Genomic DNA, 16,570 nt, shown 5'->3' with positions numbered 1-16,570 from the left:
GAGATAGACAACCATTCACACTCATGCCTAGGAACAATTTAGAATGTTCTACCAGCCTACCAAGAGCGTTTTTGGGATGTGGGAGTAAACTGGAGTACCCGGAGAACGCCCACGGAAGCTCGAGGAGAACATTCAAACTCCACAAAGTGAGGACTGACCTGGGATCAAACCCCCTACCCCAAAACTGTGAGGCGAACATTCTGACCACTCGTCCAATGGGCCACCCAATGTGTTAAGATAAAATACCTTTTTTCATTAATTTATTTTCCGCACAATTGTCGTGGGGGGTGTTGGAGCCCACCCTAGACAGCTATGGGGAGCAGGCCCTGAATTGGTTGCCAATCAAATGCAGGTCTCACGGAGACAGACAACTAATCACACATACCTAGTGGCAATTTAGAGTGTTTAACCAGCCAATCATGCATGTTTTTAATGTGGGTGGCAAGTGGGGCACTTGGTAAACATCACCGCAGAGCCAGGGTGAACATGCCAACTCCTCACAGGAAGGTCAGAACCCATTGAGGATTGAACTCTTGATCTCAAGAGGCAGACGTGCTAACCATTAGTTCCCTGAGTCGGCTATACAATTATACAGTAATTGGTAAATGACCTGAAGACACATGCTGGTCCATTGCAAGGTGCTATGTCCTCGAAGGATAATACCTTTTTCTTTTCTATCGAAGCTGAATGAGTACTGAGTCATAGCAGTGAGGAAGGCTGATGTGTGGGAGGCACACAATGGTGTACTGGGGTGTGGAAAAAGTTAAAGGGCATAAGTGGTACGGGCTATCTTTTAGGTAAATGACGAAAAATGTGAACAATGAATACTAAACATTCAGTTTTTTTTAAGAGTGTCGATCGGGGACCTTAACCATTACATCTCAATGAGATGATTTGAATGTCATGAGTAAGTTCATTTTAGAATGACATTTAAAAACATTACACTAACATGACACTATAAAGGGTAACCAAAAGAAACAAATACTCTGGCATTTCCAATCAATTAAGATAATCATTTACACTGCCAAAGTTGTATATTTGCACCCAACAATGGCAAATTTAATTCTGAGATTTAAAGAGATTTGGATGTCTGAGTAGCATGCCCACCATCAAACCTGGGTGAATGATGTCGACGTGTGGATGAGGTGTCTCTGTGATCTTTGTAAATGTCTGTTGATGGTGCACGAGTGGGCTGCCTATTAGGAAAATTGATGTGCATACAGTTGTGTGTTGGTGCATATACACACCCATGTGTGTATCTGTGTGTGCGTAGTGCTTTGACATCACTGCTGCCGTCACTGCAGCCACTTCACGGTGACTCCCTTGTGACTTGAAGGCCTGACAGCCTCCCACACTTTTCCCATCAACTCCCCTCTTCCTCCCACCTCTTGCTTTATCTCTCCCTTTCCACCTCGCATTATCTTATTGTCACCTTCTCAACTCCATTTTTTCTTTTTTTCCCACACATCCACTATCTTGAGCCTTTTATTTTACCCGTCCCCTAGTCTTTTGTTTCTCTCAACATCACCACCATTTTCAGTGCGGGTCTTCCCTGTCCTACGTCATCTGCTTACGTTCCCAAAAGGCTGTCTGTACCTGTCTCTATGGAAACCCCAAGTGGACAAGAGTGGCTCCGAGGTCTGTGAGATGCTGATACAGTGCCTCGAAGATCACACACGCCTTCCCTCTCCCAGGGAGCAATACAAGCTAGAGCATGCCTACAATGGGAGAAGATGGATAGCATGTGAACGTAAGAAACTGGGCTCGCATACACATTCCCCTGAAGGCATTCCCTTCACGTGCCCACGATATAATTAGAGAAGAGAGAATCAGGTGGGAGGGAGTTTCCTTGTAAAATGGCACCCCCTGATCAGGAACAATGGCCTCTTCCTCACATTTACACTTTTTTCAACCAGCTTTCTTGCAGGGATGTACAACAACACCCTCAACACCTAAGAAGGGCGGGTTATTTGTGATGACGGACTTGGCTTCACTGTTTTGCCACTTCATGGCACTATTGTGATGAGATTGTTATGTTTAATTAAATCACTGCAGCTCCACATCATGATTTTAAAAATGAACGAGCTATATAATACCTTGTTTTGGCAAAAGACTGAAAACAAAGTGAGGTGGTATTTGAGTTCCACTTTATTTATCAAATTGCACATGAAGAAACTACAACACATAAATACATAAAAGAAGACATCAAAACAGGCAGCAGTGACAGGGGTCACAATTTAAACATGAAACCTACACCCCAAGTCCAGACCCACCCCATTACCACCCCCAGTGCAGTAAAATAAAGACTCGTATATCTTTCAGTTAGGCACTTGAATTCCCTTTCCAACCATCTTTGGTCATAGTTGCTCTGTAGATTCAAACTGGGTTCAAATGTTTGAGGAATTGTTTCATGTAAAACACCGGTGCTTTTTTTTTGTTAAAAGGGTTTAAAGGCAGTTGCTTTTACTGTAGCCATGCTTAGAAATGACCCAAAGATGGTTACTGTATAACCTGACCACATGTGTAGGATAAAGTAAGTTGTCCAATATGTCACATGAATACATAAAGGACTTCACCAACAAAAGGAACGCAGCACACATTTTACTGTTGTGAATGATGGATTGTGTTCACAAACAACTTACTGTTACTGTAATGAATATGTTGTACAGTCTCTTGAAAAGGCATTGTGAAAAAACAGTTGGATTTTCGTTTAGTATAATCTTGGAAAGTCTTGCAAAAATATAAATATTTCTTTTATTTTATTAAGAGCCTTTGAATTGTGTCATGTGTTATGTATAGTATACTTAGCCACTCATGCATTTTGTCTGATTTCTTGTAAATTTTGGAATATACTATGTGTGTGTTCAGATGTGTACATGCATGGAATTAAAATATAACACTTAACAAATTGGTAAATCCACTTTTTTAAGACCTCAAAATGTACTTTTCAGTAAATGGAAAACATAGTTGTACATTTACATTAAATTGTTGAGGGAACAATGTCACACAGTATTTGGCAGTGAGAGAACAGTCCCATGTAGTCCATGCACGATATTAATCACAGGCAAGGTCCACGCGCTAAACAAACCCAGTTAGAACAACACAGTAATAACAGGAGAAAAACACACAGAAATCCAAGAGCCTGGAAGTACATTTGCATGTCCATGAAGGTCAGCTACCCATCTTTGGTCCCGGAGATGCCAAAGGTATGTGACGCATGGTTCCACGGCATTTTCAGGAACAATACATGATGTTTTTGAATCTGCAACAAATTTCTTGTTTAAAGTGAAGAGTACAAATGGAGGTAAAGTACCCCTCATTCAGCAAAAAGTATATGTAATAGGCCAAAGCCTACATATTTCCCTTTGCCATCTCTCAGCTCATGGAAAGCATGTTTCCCCCTTGCTGCTGCTACTCATACATGTTTGATTTCTAGTTAAACTAATCCTGTCTGTGTGTGTAAGTGTAAGGGGTACGGTTGGTAAAGGAGAGTTGATCCTCCCTGGGGTATATAGTAGCTGCAGTAGCTGGGTTCCGTTAGATAGGGAGTGTTGTGCTCGGCGAGGTATGGCGCAGGCTGATAGAAGCATGTGACATGGTCCGTGTTGGGGATGATGTTCTGCTCCCCTAGAACTTTCAGGGCTTGCACTGTGATCATGTTGAGAGTCTGGCGCCTCTCATGGCCCATCAGGCACACGGTGCTGTCATCAACCACACGGCGTAGCGTCATTAGGTACTGATACTTGCTTCTCTCTTCACCAATGAAGTGATTCTTCAAGTAGGATAAGATCTTTCTTTGCTGCTCCTGCACGTCAGGGAAATCAATGAAAAAGCGTGAGCACATGTATCGCTCAAGTGACTTGATTTGAGTCTCGCTGGCTGGTCGATAGTCCCTGACCAGCAGGTTGCTGTATTTCAACAAGCCGCCACCTCGGATTTCCTCGGGGTTCCTCGTCGCGATTAAGCGGTAGCGCAAGTGGTCCATGGCGGCCTCAAAGTCGCCGTACATGCTCTCAGCTAGGATTTCCACAGCTGGGATATGGTCAACAGGTTGCGGATTGGTGCTCTGCTCGGTTACCTGTGGAGTCGTTTCAAGGGCTACGTTGTTCTCAGACACAAAACTGGATGCTTCATCGGTGTTCAAAGCGGCCGGTTCACTTGTGTTTCCACACTGAGAGTAGGGCAATGCACATGATGTTGCGCTTGCGACTGTGATTGGAAAAGAGACAGGCTCTGGTACCTGAGTTAACAAAGAAATGTAAGACTGCTCTGTGTCATCTTCAAGTTGTGTGACGGGGATATCGTGCAGGATAGAAGGCTCTTCAAACTGTTCCTCATTGACTGCATTGTCGATTACAGGCCCAGCGTCTGAGCATATCTGAGGATCGTCTGTTTTCACTTGTGGGGTGAAGCAGAGGAGGGGTGGGCTGAGGCACGGAGAATGAGGAGGGCTTAGACTAAGCATTGGAGGGGTGAGGTATGGAGGTGAGCTGATGCAGGAGGAGGTGGGGCTGAAGCTCAAGGGTGGAGAGCTGTAACTGGTGGCAGAGCTGGCAGTTTGCAGCGTCGAAGATGAAAGGCAGTGAGAGGGAGGAGTCACGCATGGTGGAGGGCTAAGGTTCGGGGGTGAAGGAGTGAAGCAGGGAGGTGAGAAACTGAGTACGGGAGGGGAACGACGTGGAAAGTTGAGGGAGTGGTGGGAAGTCGTCTTTTCATTGCTGACATTTGGCTCATCCAATGATTCACCGGATTCAGCTTCGGAGGTATGCGGAGCCTGTTGGGCATTTGAGCTGGATTTATCAATGGGTGAGTCCAGGCCATTGCGAGGTTCAGTTTGTTTCAGTGGTGAAGCAGAATTTTCACGAGATGACTGACTCTGCTCAGCCAAATGGCTTCGCTCCTCCTTGCTCTGAAGGTCAGCCCCGCAAGAGCACTCAGTGAGTAACTCAGAAGTTTCCGAGTCCAGAGGTAGAATAGTGACAGATTGAGGAGGCGGATCAGGAGTCGAGGGGAAATCCACTATTGATAGGTGGTCACTGGTTGATTTGCTTTCAGGCCTTGAGATTGTTGTCGTCTTAGGTGCGATTGTTGTGGGGTCTGAATCTGCATCCACAGCAAGCTCTAGTTTTAGATCTCTGGGAAGATCGGGTTCGGGGCTCGAGGAAGAGTTTGGATCTAAACTGGAGTCTGCAATGGCCTCACTCTGAAAGGTCGGGACAGAGAAAGGAAAAGTGGCGACCTTTCGACACATCCTCCGCGGGGGCTTAGGAGATGAATGTTTCAGCACCACCATATGAGAGAGTCTCTCTGAGACCTTCGAAGAAGAAGGAGAGGAGGTGTTTTTGTCAGAAACAAGGCCTGGTGGTGTAGGTGTTTCCTGAGTATCTGCAATACTGTCGGCTCCATCGGGCGATCTCTCAATTTGGACTGTGCTGGGTGTTTCAAGGGATTTGTTGCATGTAAGCGTTGTGAGAGAAATGGAGGAGACGCAATTTTTGGCCTGAGTGTGATCTGTTATTTCTGTCAATGCTTTAAATTTTTGTGATATTTCACTTTTTTTCATTTCCTCTTCATTCTCCGGATCGATCAGTAAATCAATTTGAACTTTCTTTTTATCTGCCAAAGCGCTGGCTCCCCTTATTTGGGAAGTTTCAACATCTTGCTTAGACAAAGATTGGGTTTCATCTTTTACACTTTCACTCAAACTCTGATCGGTATTCTTATCCTCCTCAGGTGTTTCTTTCTTTTCCGCCAGTCTTATGGACTGGGTCGGTTTTGGGATGGTTGCGCATTCCATTTTCTCTGTGAGTACTTCTTGTTTGTTGGCAGGCTTAGTCGGATTTAAATAGACTAGTTTGGAGTGTTGTGAGCATTTGGTTGAGTCTGAAGACGGCGGATCAGCATTGAGTTTACACACAGCATTGTTGGTCTCAGTGATTTGTTTCTCTGTTCCGATCATGTTTGAAGAGGCTAGCTCAGGGGGTTTGGGTTGGTTAAGGTTTTCCCTCTGCTCTTTCACCTCTACGGGTGTTTTGTCTTTGTTATTTTCTTCTTTTGTGGAGAGTTTTGTCGATTTAATTGCATTTTCTGTTCCGTCCATCCCATCGCTCAGTTTTGAAAGCTTGCTTTCATTGGCTCCTTTCTCTATAGGGGATGCAGTTTCCATTTTGGATTTTTCTGTTCTTGTAGAGTTGGCCTTTGTTACAATATTACGATTTTGTTGCATCTCCTGGAGGTAGGATTCAAGAAGGCGATCCAAAATGATTTGGAAGGAATCGACACTGAACTCAAACTGCCTTCTCAGCATGCTTACAAATTTGAGCTCCAGGTTTTTGCCGCTGTTGTTTGACAATGAGATGAGGCTCCAACGGTCCTGCTCATTAAAAACTTTGACCATCTTTTGGACGTAGGCCTCTTTCATTGTTGCACTGCTGATCCTCTCTCTGTTGACCCCTGCTGGCAGGCAGTCCAGCAAGCAACCAAGTACTGACTCTTTGATCACCTGTGGGAAAAGGGAAACAATATGACAAATATGATAAAGAATGACTGCAATATTGCTTGTAATATTAGACTTTGGATTCAGGTGTAATTCACTTATAAATGTTGAAACCAATTTGTCTTGTTTGTGAAATAAATTCTAATTGAATTGGTTTGGATTGAAAGCCTTTCTGAGTCAAAATGAAAAGCATAAGAATCAATATTGTTGTAAAAAAGAGAAAGTAACTAGTGCCACTGTGCTCACTCCAAAAAATAACAAATATTTCACTGACAGTTTCTTTTTTGTAATATACCTGAAACTCTTCTTGACTGGGCAGCTCCACTCCGAAAATGATATCCAGGTCTTTGTAGCTCAGTCTGTTGTCTTGGACCAGAACATGGCTAGCCGTGGAGCCATTTAGACGTACATCTCGTACTACGATGCCCTGCTTCTGAAGACTAGCCCGTACAGCAATGATGATATCTCGAGGGCGGAGCTCCAGTGTTGGGAAGTTCCCACGGCCGTGAATGGGAACAATATCTGACAGAACTTGATGGAGAACAGCCACTTGCTCAGGCTTCAGGCTGTGGAACCGCTGACTGGATTTGATTTCAGACATGCTGCTGCCTTAAATGAGAGGAAAATTAAAAAAGGAGAGTTCATTCATCTAAAAACCACCAAATGTTTAACTTACTCTACCACACAGACACACAGAGAGTGAGAGAGTGTTCCTGCCAGTCAGATGCCTGCTAGTCACAGCTTGGCTGAGAGCTAATGTTACTCCTGTGTTGACAACCTGGCACATGTAGTCATTCATGAAGCATTGCCTGATGTAAATGTCATTTCTTTTTCTGCAACCTGACCACGGCAAATTAAGAAAAAGTATTTCATAGGATGATTGAATCTGAAATAAAGTATGCGCTGTGCTGGTATCCAATATATCTAGGACTTTATTGGCACTCGATTTGAGCCTGAAACATTATATTAATAAAGCTCTAAACCACAGTTATTTGATATCCACACATAGTATGCGTTGTAATGAGCAAAAACCAAATAATGTGCATTGGTTCGAACAGCTGAGATATTTATCATTTGATTGTTTCCGCGAGCAATGCAAGAGTTAAGCTGAATGAGTCATCGCCAGCAGATTTCATTAATCACACCAACATCACGAATTAAGGACGCACATCTGGTTTGTTTTGGTGTGCACACAGCACAAGTGCATGATTTGCTAAAAATAATTCTTTCATCCACATGAGCCAATGAGATCATTTTCGATACACCTTTGGGGAAAAGGAGAATCTAATTAATCCTTTTGACTGCTTTTATAGGCAGTTGTATAATAGGCACCCTCAGTCACTCTTGGAAAATTGCCCATATTTTTTCATTAACAGAAGAAACACTTTCTAAGTCAATGCCTGCGTCTTGAGTTGCAGCTTGTGCTCACGCACGTGTCAAGTCTTCCAGGGAGTTTGACTAGGAAAATGTGATTAATTGAAGCCTATAATGATCTACTCTTGGTTTTAACTAGCTCATTTCAGTCACTGCTAAAGCTGAATACAACTGATTGCTATGATTTGCCAATACTTGAAGACAAACAGTGGGGTACTAATGAACAATAAGAGGTAGTGCTCAGGCAGTTATTAGTCAGTAACAACAACAAACCATCTTCAATAGTCTTTGTGAATCTACTGCCCACACTGTAGTTTCAGTGACTCAACAATTGTCATTAATATTTGATTCATTACAACTGGAAAGTGACAAAAATAAAATGCAATTGAGGCTTGGATTAGGCAGGGATGAGTACAGGATGTTTACCAAAAAAAGATGTTCAATGTCAAAAACCACACAGGCTTGATGAATGCACATCTTGATGTTAACATAAGCCATAAAAAATAATCAAACCATGACTTCATAATGCAATGGGCCATTGCAGGAGTGCTTTCCAGCTACCCTTTTTGTCTCACTTTCCCCTTTTACACTCTTGTGCAAACTTGCAGCCCGAGTGACTCATATAGGCGTATCAGCTCAGCTCACACATAATGCTTGGCTTTGGTACTCACGGAATTCAATTGAAAAATCAAAGACCCAGAAAGACTGTCCTCTCCACTTAGCCTTCAATGATAAGCATAACCAAAGCAACTGTAATATATAGTGGGACAATTACAGTATTCTGTAGTAAATTGTGGATGCAACTCATTTCTTTTAATACATAGTTTATTTTTATTTTTTTGTCAAAAACAAACGTAATCTTCACTGTGTGATTCCTGAAAGAAACTGATGGTAACTTCTGGTAATTTTCCTTTGTCACTAGTCTTGTTGGTTCAATTTGACCATGTGAAATTAAAACTGACATGCCAAGGAACTGTATTTGTTTTCCTCTTGGGTTGAGGGTAACTTCATGCACATCATTACTGAAGGTAGCAGAAGTGAAGGAATTACCTGCATCATACTGACCGATCTTACCTGTTGCTGAGGCAGAGCAACTTGCTGCTCCTGTTCTCGCAGCTGTGATCAAACCTCAGGGACCACCGTGATTCACGTTTAGATGGTCTAAGAGTGTCTTTCCGTTGGAAGTCTTGATTCTCACCGGTGACACACGCCTCTGATGCTACTTGTTCGTCTGCATGGGATTCTATTCCACAGCAGATATGTGAGGAGGTTCCACTTCACCCGGGCGCTGTCCACAAGGTGCTTGGTGCTGAAATGAAGACTCCACTCAGTCCTCTCTTGTTTTCTTCCTCGGGTGCCCGGAGCGTAACGCAGTTTCCATGGCGACCTGCCGTCATCCATTTATGGCTGGGGAGCGTTGCGCGTGCGTGTGTGCGTGCGTGCGTGTGTGTGTGTGTGTGTGTGTGTGTGTTGTTTCACGCGCGGCTGCATGCGTTTGCTGAAGTCACACACAGTAAACACAGTGCAGGTTACAACCACAGCAAAAGGTTTAAATTAAATCTTATTTCGATTGAACTGGATGTTAGGTAAAAAAAACGAGTGTGAAAGCAGCACAATTAGGACAAATATGATTTGACTTCGTGGCTTCAGGTGACTGAAAATTTCACCACTTAAAGAGCAGCTGCCTGGAATAGAATTAATGATTTAGGAAACGCTTGAAAATATTTTCCCTGTCACCCACGTACAAATTGATATCCGGTGTCCACACTGGGCATACAGCTATGAGTCATCCGAGCTGCTCCCTTCCTTGACCCAGCTCTTAATCCCACCCATGCGGTCGCACGTAGGCACACAAACCTTTTTCAATACAAATTCTTTCTACACAGCATCATTTTACTTTATTTTGGCCAAAGGTGCCCAATGCGCTCTCAGTTTGTGTGTGTAAATCAAATAACAATTACAAAGTGGCAGTGGACAGTGGGGAAAATGTTTCATACTGGATGCGTCACAAACAAGTGACAAAACACACAAGGGAAAACATCTAGATAAATGGCGCAGACCTTTGTGGAAAATGTCAAATTACTCCTTCACAGGAGAAGAGAGCATAAATTACGTCACTAGACCTGGCCCACAACCTTGCAATACCGCGAACAAACTATTTTTAGAATGGACTGAACTTGTTTGCCTCGGACACGCGCGCTCGTCTACTTGGAGAACAGTCGTGACGTAGGAGGCGCGGTCACGCGATGCAAAATCGTGACCGATTTGATGACGACGAAAGGAACCCAGAGGCATTGAACAATTGAACAACAATGTGTATGATGTCTATGTGTGTGCATGGATATATATATATATATATATATATATATATATATATATATATATATATATATATATATATATATATATATATATATATATATATATATATATATATATATGTGTGTGTGTATATATATATATGTATATAAAATATATTATATATATATATATATATATATATATATATATATATATATATATATATATATATATATGACTCACATAAGGTTGGATTACCCCTGAAACACAAGTAATTGGTACTAAACTATGTATTACACTGTAAATGTAACATGTTGACTTTGTTTAATTAGCAAACATCAACAAAAATATGATTGAAACATTTTTGCACCCAAAGCCAATGTTTTTTTTTCCTGAAAAAAAAGTTTTGGGAGTTTAAGCACGGTTAAAATTGCAAACAGAGCAACACTAGGTAAAAAGTGACACCAAGTGGACGAATATCAATATGACAATGGCATTTCCAACATCTTCAACCAATGACTTTCAACAAATTGTCCAGCTATTCATTTGTTCTTGTCCTGCCATTTCTTGAGGGAAATTGGCCATTGAGACGGTCTTTTAGGATGGCATGTATTTATTTGTTTGTTTAAGTAGATATAATTGCGATTAGGCCCCCCCCCAAAAACCCATGGTTTCCATTTTCACAATTCTTTAATTTTACTATTCATCCAACCATTATTAAAAGCCTTTACAAAACAATGTTTTTTCCACTTGTCATTCCATAGCTGTTTTGTTAAAGAATGCAGATTGACGTGCATCTTCTTTCTTCTATCCTACGCCCCCTTTTCCTCCTCCTCCACTCTGCCAACAGGGAACAGATGAGAGGTCAAAGGTGTCACCTGTAGAGGAAGCGGCCTTCTGCCGCTCGCATGCCATTGCCTTATTACACACATACGTAGTTGACTCCATCTTGGGGGGAGGTGAGACTCAGATGGGAGCCATTACAGGTGCTATCAAAGCAGGAACAAATATCTATACATCAACCCTGTGGCTGATGGGAGTCCTCTAGAGTGACACTCAGCCACCTCTGACCCTTTTTGTGTCCTTCCTAATTATCATCAGCTCGCACTTAACTGCATCCACAATCATCATCAGTGGCCCCAAACTGAAACAAATCCATTTTGCAGGTTAGGCACTTTGATGCGTGACATGACTGGGGGGAATTTGCATTCACACATGAATCTTTTACTCCTCAAGGGTTACTGCTATTTTCTTCAGACCCATGTGATCCAGTGGCTGTCAATCATTTGTTTTCCATTGAGTTAGATTACTTCAAGTTCAAATTTTGTTTGCATCCCCAGTTAAAGAAAAATAAAATAAATTAATGTTTTCCATTTTAAAATGACTTTTAGCAATCACATGCAATCCACTTCCTTTAACACCATAGAGTTTAATAGATGTCTTTGCTGCAGCCGATTTGTTGGCATAGGTACTTCCTGTTTCTCTACGGTGCAGAATTTGCAAATGAGTGGAATCAATAATTTTGTGGACGAAAAGCGCACTTTTACTATACGACCTCCAAAGACTAGTCGAGGTCTCACAGTACGGTAGAACACTGATCTTTTTTGTGTTATGATAGATTACAGACGCATCAGTGCTGACGTGCATAACACTCTATAGGACTTCATTTCACAATATAAAAGACAAAGATTTAAGTAAATCCCAAAAATTGTAAATTAAATTAATTCTGCTTTAAAATGCTATGATACTTTTTTCATTTAAAGTATACAATTCTGTAACAAAAAAAAAATGAAAAACAAGGTAATAAAATGAACCCATAAAACATCGAAACATACATTGTTCCTAAACAAATATGGACATCTTCCAAGAGAGGGAACACCCAATAAAAAATCATCATTTCATCATAATTTCATAGAGAAATGTGTCAACTTTCTACAATCCACGACACACTCTTCATGCACCAGGGTAAGACACACTTTTATTTCCTCCTCTCCTTGTCACCTTGTGTCCGTCCAGCCTCCAATTTGAAATACCCAACTATATGTGAAAGGTCAGGTCAAACACAGGAAACTGAACTGATTGGTTCGATTTAGGTATCGACAGGCATATGTGACAAATAGGTTGCTATCGCCACTCCTTATAAGTGTGTGTCTAATCGTTTCACCTCAAGGCTTCCCGTTTCTATTCACCCCTTAACCACAGTTTCCTGTCAGATGTGTCGAGCCTGCTTTTAATTAGTTTTACTGTCTTGTACTAAAATACACGTGCCAATATAACTGGCCACCTCCATCATTGTTTTCTAGCTAATGCTTCATTCAAGACTCAATACATGGTCTGCTCACAATCTCAGACACTGTCACACACACACTGACACTAACACATACCTGATCCTGCCACCCGTTCCCTTTCTTAACCCTTTTTACCCCCCATTTAACCGTCACCTAACCCCTTCACCTGCTCGGATATCTCTTGCCAAGAAACAGCCCACTTGAACTTTTTACTTTTCGTTTTAGATCTGGTTACATTGCTGCACATTTTCTTAATTTGCATTGTATTATTACAAGCAGGGAACAGTGGCCTGAAGCTAAATTAAACAAGTGACTCATTTCGGTGTAGCAAATTCATTTTTTAGGGACTTACGTCAGGTTTAGCCAAGATCAGTATGCTTGAAAGAATCCTCCAAGATGAGAAGTTTTTTTCATAAAATGATTTATATGGTGGTTTTCCCTACTTTGATAACTCAAGTGTCACTGAATTGACATGTCGACTACCTCATACCAGTCAACGAGTGTACTGGTGGGTCTGTGTGTTTCTGTGTGTGTGTGTGTGTGTGTGTGTGTGTGTTTGTGTGTGTGTGTGTGTGTGTGTGTGTGTGTGTGTGTGTGTTTGTGTGTGATGCATATGGTAAAACACTCAGCAGGTCTGCTGTTAGTCACACTCCTGCGTCTCAAATTGAATTAGCATTGACAGCGCGCAGCGTCGGCGGTGTGTTAGTGGTGTGTGTGGTTGTGTGAGGTGAGGGCGCTCGCTGTTGGCAGGTTGTCCATCTTAGTGTGGAACAGAAGCGAGATAGAGTGAGAAAGAAAGAGCGAGAGTGTGTGTAACAGAGCCAGAAGGCCATCCCCCTGAAATCAATTAGTGGGTCTATAGATATGGGCGTGTGATGGGCACATCCTGTAGACTGGGCAATCAGACAGACAGCACCATCTGGGGTAGCAGGCAGGTCAATCTTGGGCTAACATGAAAGAGCGAGGGCAGGAAAAAAAAAAGAGGTATCCCACCTAGCATTAAATCACACTTTTCTGGCCACAACCGACACTTCACCCCGTGCTCAAACCCGCCATCCGATATGTCACCTGGAAAGATCCATTCTCTTCGATCGTTCTCAGCTCTTTTCAGTATATTTGTTCCTGGGGTGATAACCTGTCATAGAAAGGAAGCAAAAAGAATACGTAGAGAGCAATGATTTACCCATGATAGGCAAAAGGAATATGTTTCGACTGGTCTCCCAAAAAGACGTGATTTATGGCTGTGGGATTGAATGAAACTCATGCTGGAGAATAGGACTCTCTCGCTCTTTCTGTACTCTGTGTTGGAAAAATATTCTTGTAATTGGTATGGACGATATCAATAGAGTTGTGATTAAAATCAGTAATTGTAGGTGAATGTTTGTTACATGTAAGTTAACATTTTGAATTCCATTGACATTTCTTAAATGAACTCATTAGGTACCATTTACTGTCATAGGCATCCAACCCATTTTGTCTGGCAGTGATCATTCAATTGATACTTTGAAGACTTTGATAACAATCCTAAGAGTTTGTATGTACATGCGTTGTCCCTTTAAGAAGCTACGTCAGGCAGGGTCCTAACAAGTTCTCCAACAAAAAACAATAAAATTCCGGGAAATTTGGAGCTTTTCCTTAGCCTAATAATTACTATGGCATTAAGTATGACTAAATAGTAATTCGCAGTTTGTATTTAGGGAATTTGAGCAACGATTTAAATGGTAATTATCATTTACCTTCCGGGCGACCAAAAGACCGGCGACCAAAAGATCGGCGACCAAAAGACCGTGTACCCACATATGCAGACCAGGTGCATGGACCACGTGTTTAAACTGTTTGTCCTAAAATCATTTAACCTCTGCTCCTGTAACACAGCGCCCGTCAGGGAGCGCATGCCAATGCCCAAAACACACACGCAAACTTGCTGACATTCTGTTAGAAGCATTTGGACACACTGCATGCCGAGAGCGACCTCTGCTATTGCTATGTTGAGCATATGCTAAGCGCATTCACTGATAAAGATGTCTGAATCCATCATGAATGGGATCCAGTTACACTATCTAACAGCACTACTAAAGATAGTGCTATGTCATGAATTTCAGGATCCTGGAGGCATTTTTTGCTGTTTGATTGGTCTAAAGAAGAGCACTTAATAACTGTTAAACTGCCCTTGCTTTTCACATTACTCACTTAGTGTAATTCAATTTCATCCACAGCTGTTTTCACTCTCAACTTTACAGCTGAGGTCAGTCACATTCAATAATCTGACCCAATAAAAAAACCTGTTTTATTAGGTTTGTAGAGAAAATAGCATCCAGTGTAAATAAGATTGAGAGAGCCAAACACAAAGCAGGCTGAAGTTGCCTGTGTAAACCTACGTGATGGTGAGAAACTACCCAGCAGCTATTATTAGGAGATAACTTGCATGTATGTGGCGTGTGTGTGTGAGCAAAGTGTATGTTAATCTAATGAAGGCAGAGTATATTTACACTTCCAGCCTAGCCTCTCTCATTTCAGGATGCCATTTCACATGATTGGAAGCAAATGACTTCAGGGTCAAATTTCTTTCCCCTCACTCCTTGTCAATCAGACTAGACTAGTCCAGTTACTTCCTACCTTGTGTTATTATAAAATTAAATCAGCATAGTTTCCTTATTGTTTTAAGGCACCGCCTTCTAAAATATCCCACGGACATGATTGCAAGCAAATTTGTCAAACAGGTTGATTTTTTTTACATACGCTCTTTTGAAATCAAATGCAATTCATTTGAAAGAACATATTTATTGCAAGATAATGATTGCCAGAAGACACAATCGAAGAAGTAATCGAGAAAACATCCTAAATTATTGAACCAATGTATTTCCACTAAATCCCTTTTTTTTCAAACTGAATGCATTGAGGGGAAGGCCTTTAATTATGTTACTGAATTTATTTTCTTAATAACCAAGCATCATTTATCATTACAATAAAGATGTATCTGTCCTTTCACTTACTTGTTGCAGAATATGAGCATAGCACATCCCCAAATATGCTAAATGGGGGCTTAAACACTGACCATTAAGCAGGTGCTCCCAAGTTACGGATGTATATGCATGTGCAATTTGTGTCTTTATTATTACTGTGTCATATTGGACGCAGGTGCAGAATTCAGTTCTCCCAGTATGAAAGCAATTTATCTAATTGAAAAATCAGGAATTAGTTGGGAGTTAAAACTGATTGTCCTGCATAGGCAAACATGGAAATGACAGACAGTATCAAATAGCCACCCGGATTACATGAGTCTGTGGACAAAGGGCCGGCTGTTTGATAGCAACACACCTGACCGCTCAGTCAAACACAGGCAATCCCCTGCCTGAGTTCTTCAATTAACTTCTTCCTGTTATTTCCACGTCTTGTGCGCATTAGCTCACTGTCATGCTTGGCCATGACATGGTAATTGCTGTTTGGCTACGAGCATTTGTCGGGAAACAGGTCATTTCCCCTGCTTTGCCCCAATCGAGATTCAGAGAAGGAGGGGTGTGAGTCTTGAGTCCAATCAGGGAATTGTCACGTCAGCGACCGATCTGGCCAGCTCAGACTATTCTTTATATCTTGTTTCTGAAGCGATTGACAGCGTCAGACGTGTGAATTTACCACCCATTCACAAACTGCTTTTGCAATAATACAATAATAACAACTTGGCTATTTCATAAAAGCCTTTACCATTTGCATAAATAGTCTTTAACATGACAATATTGCTTAGAAATGTCTTGAATACACAGCAAAACATCTTGCTTCCTTGAAAAACTATGTTTTTCCACCGTTATATGTGAATTCTGGTGCATTTAATTTCATTAAAAATATATAGTACATATATTTAAAAAAACAGTGAACAGAAAAATGTTCAATAATTACTTTGAATTAACTCAGTGGCTGTGATTGCCGTTAATAGTTGTTTTTAATAGAATATTTTTCTTATTTGACTAACTACCAAAACACATGCTCTCTGAATATTATAATCATACTTGTGCTGGCAGCGATTGACTTAAAAAATAAATCCTTATAAATCTGTGACATCTCACCCTTGACGTCCTTTGTTTTCTTCCCAGAGAACGATATCAAACTGCTTTGG

General features: G+C 41.4%; 1 protein-coding gene across 1 annotated transcript; it reads right to left on the bottom strand.

The window, feature by feature from the left end:
• Positions 1-2,343: 2,343 nt before the first annotated feature.
• LOC144081943 (uncharacterized) lies at positions 2,344-9,169 on the bottom strand. The gene is made up of 3 exons (XM_077608528.1): positions 8,945-9,169; positions 6,792-7,105; positions 2,344-6,502 (listed from the first exon to the last, which is right to left on the bottom strand). Exons 2-3 carry the CDS (start codon positions 7,095-7,097, stop codon positions 3,437-3,439), a joined length of 3,372 nt encoding a protein of 1,123 aa, XP_077464654.1. The 5' UTR covers positions 7,098-7,105; positions 8,945-9,169; the 3' UTR covers positions 2,344-3,436.
• Positions 9,170-16,570: the final 7,401 nt, after the last annotated feature.

The sequence above is a fragment of the Stigmatopora argus genome, chromosome 9 (assembly GCF_051989625.1).
Source record: "Stigmatopora argus isolate UIUO_Sarg chromosome 9, RoL_Sarg_1.0, whole genome shotgun sequence".
NCBI lineage: Eukaryota > Metazoa > Chordata > Actinopteri > Syngnathiformes > Syngnathidae > Stigmatopora > Stigmatopora argus.
This window is presented reverse-complemented; position numbering and strand designations above follow the sequence as displayed.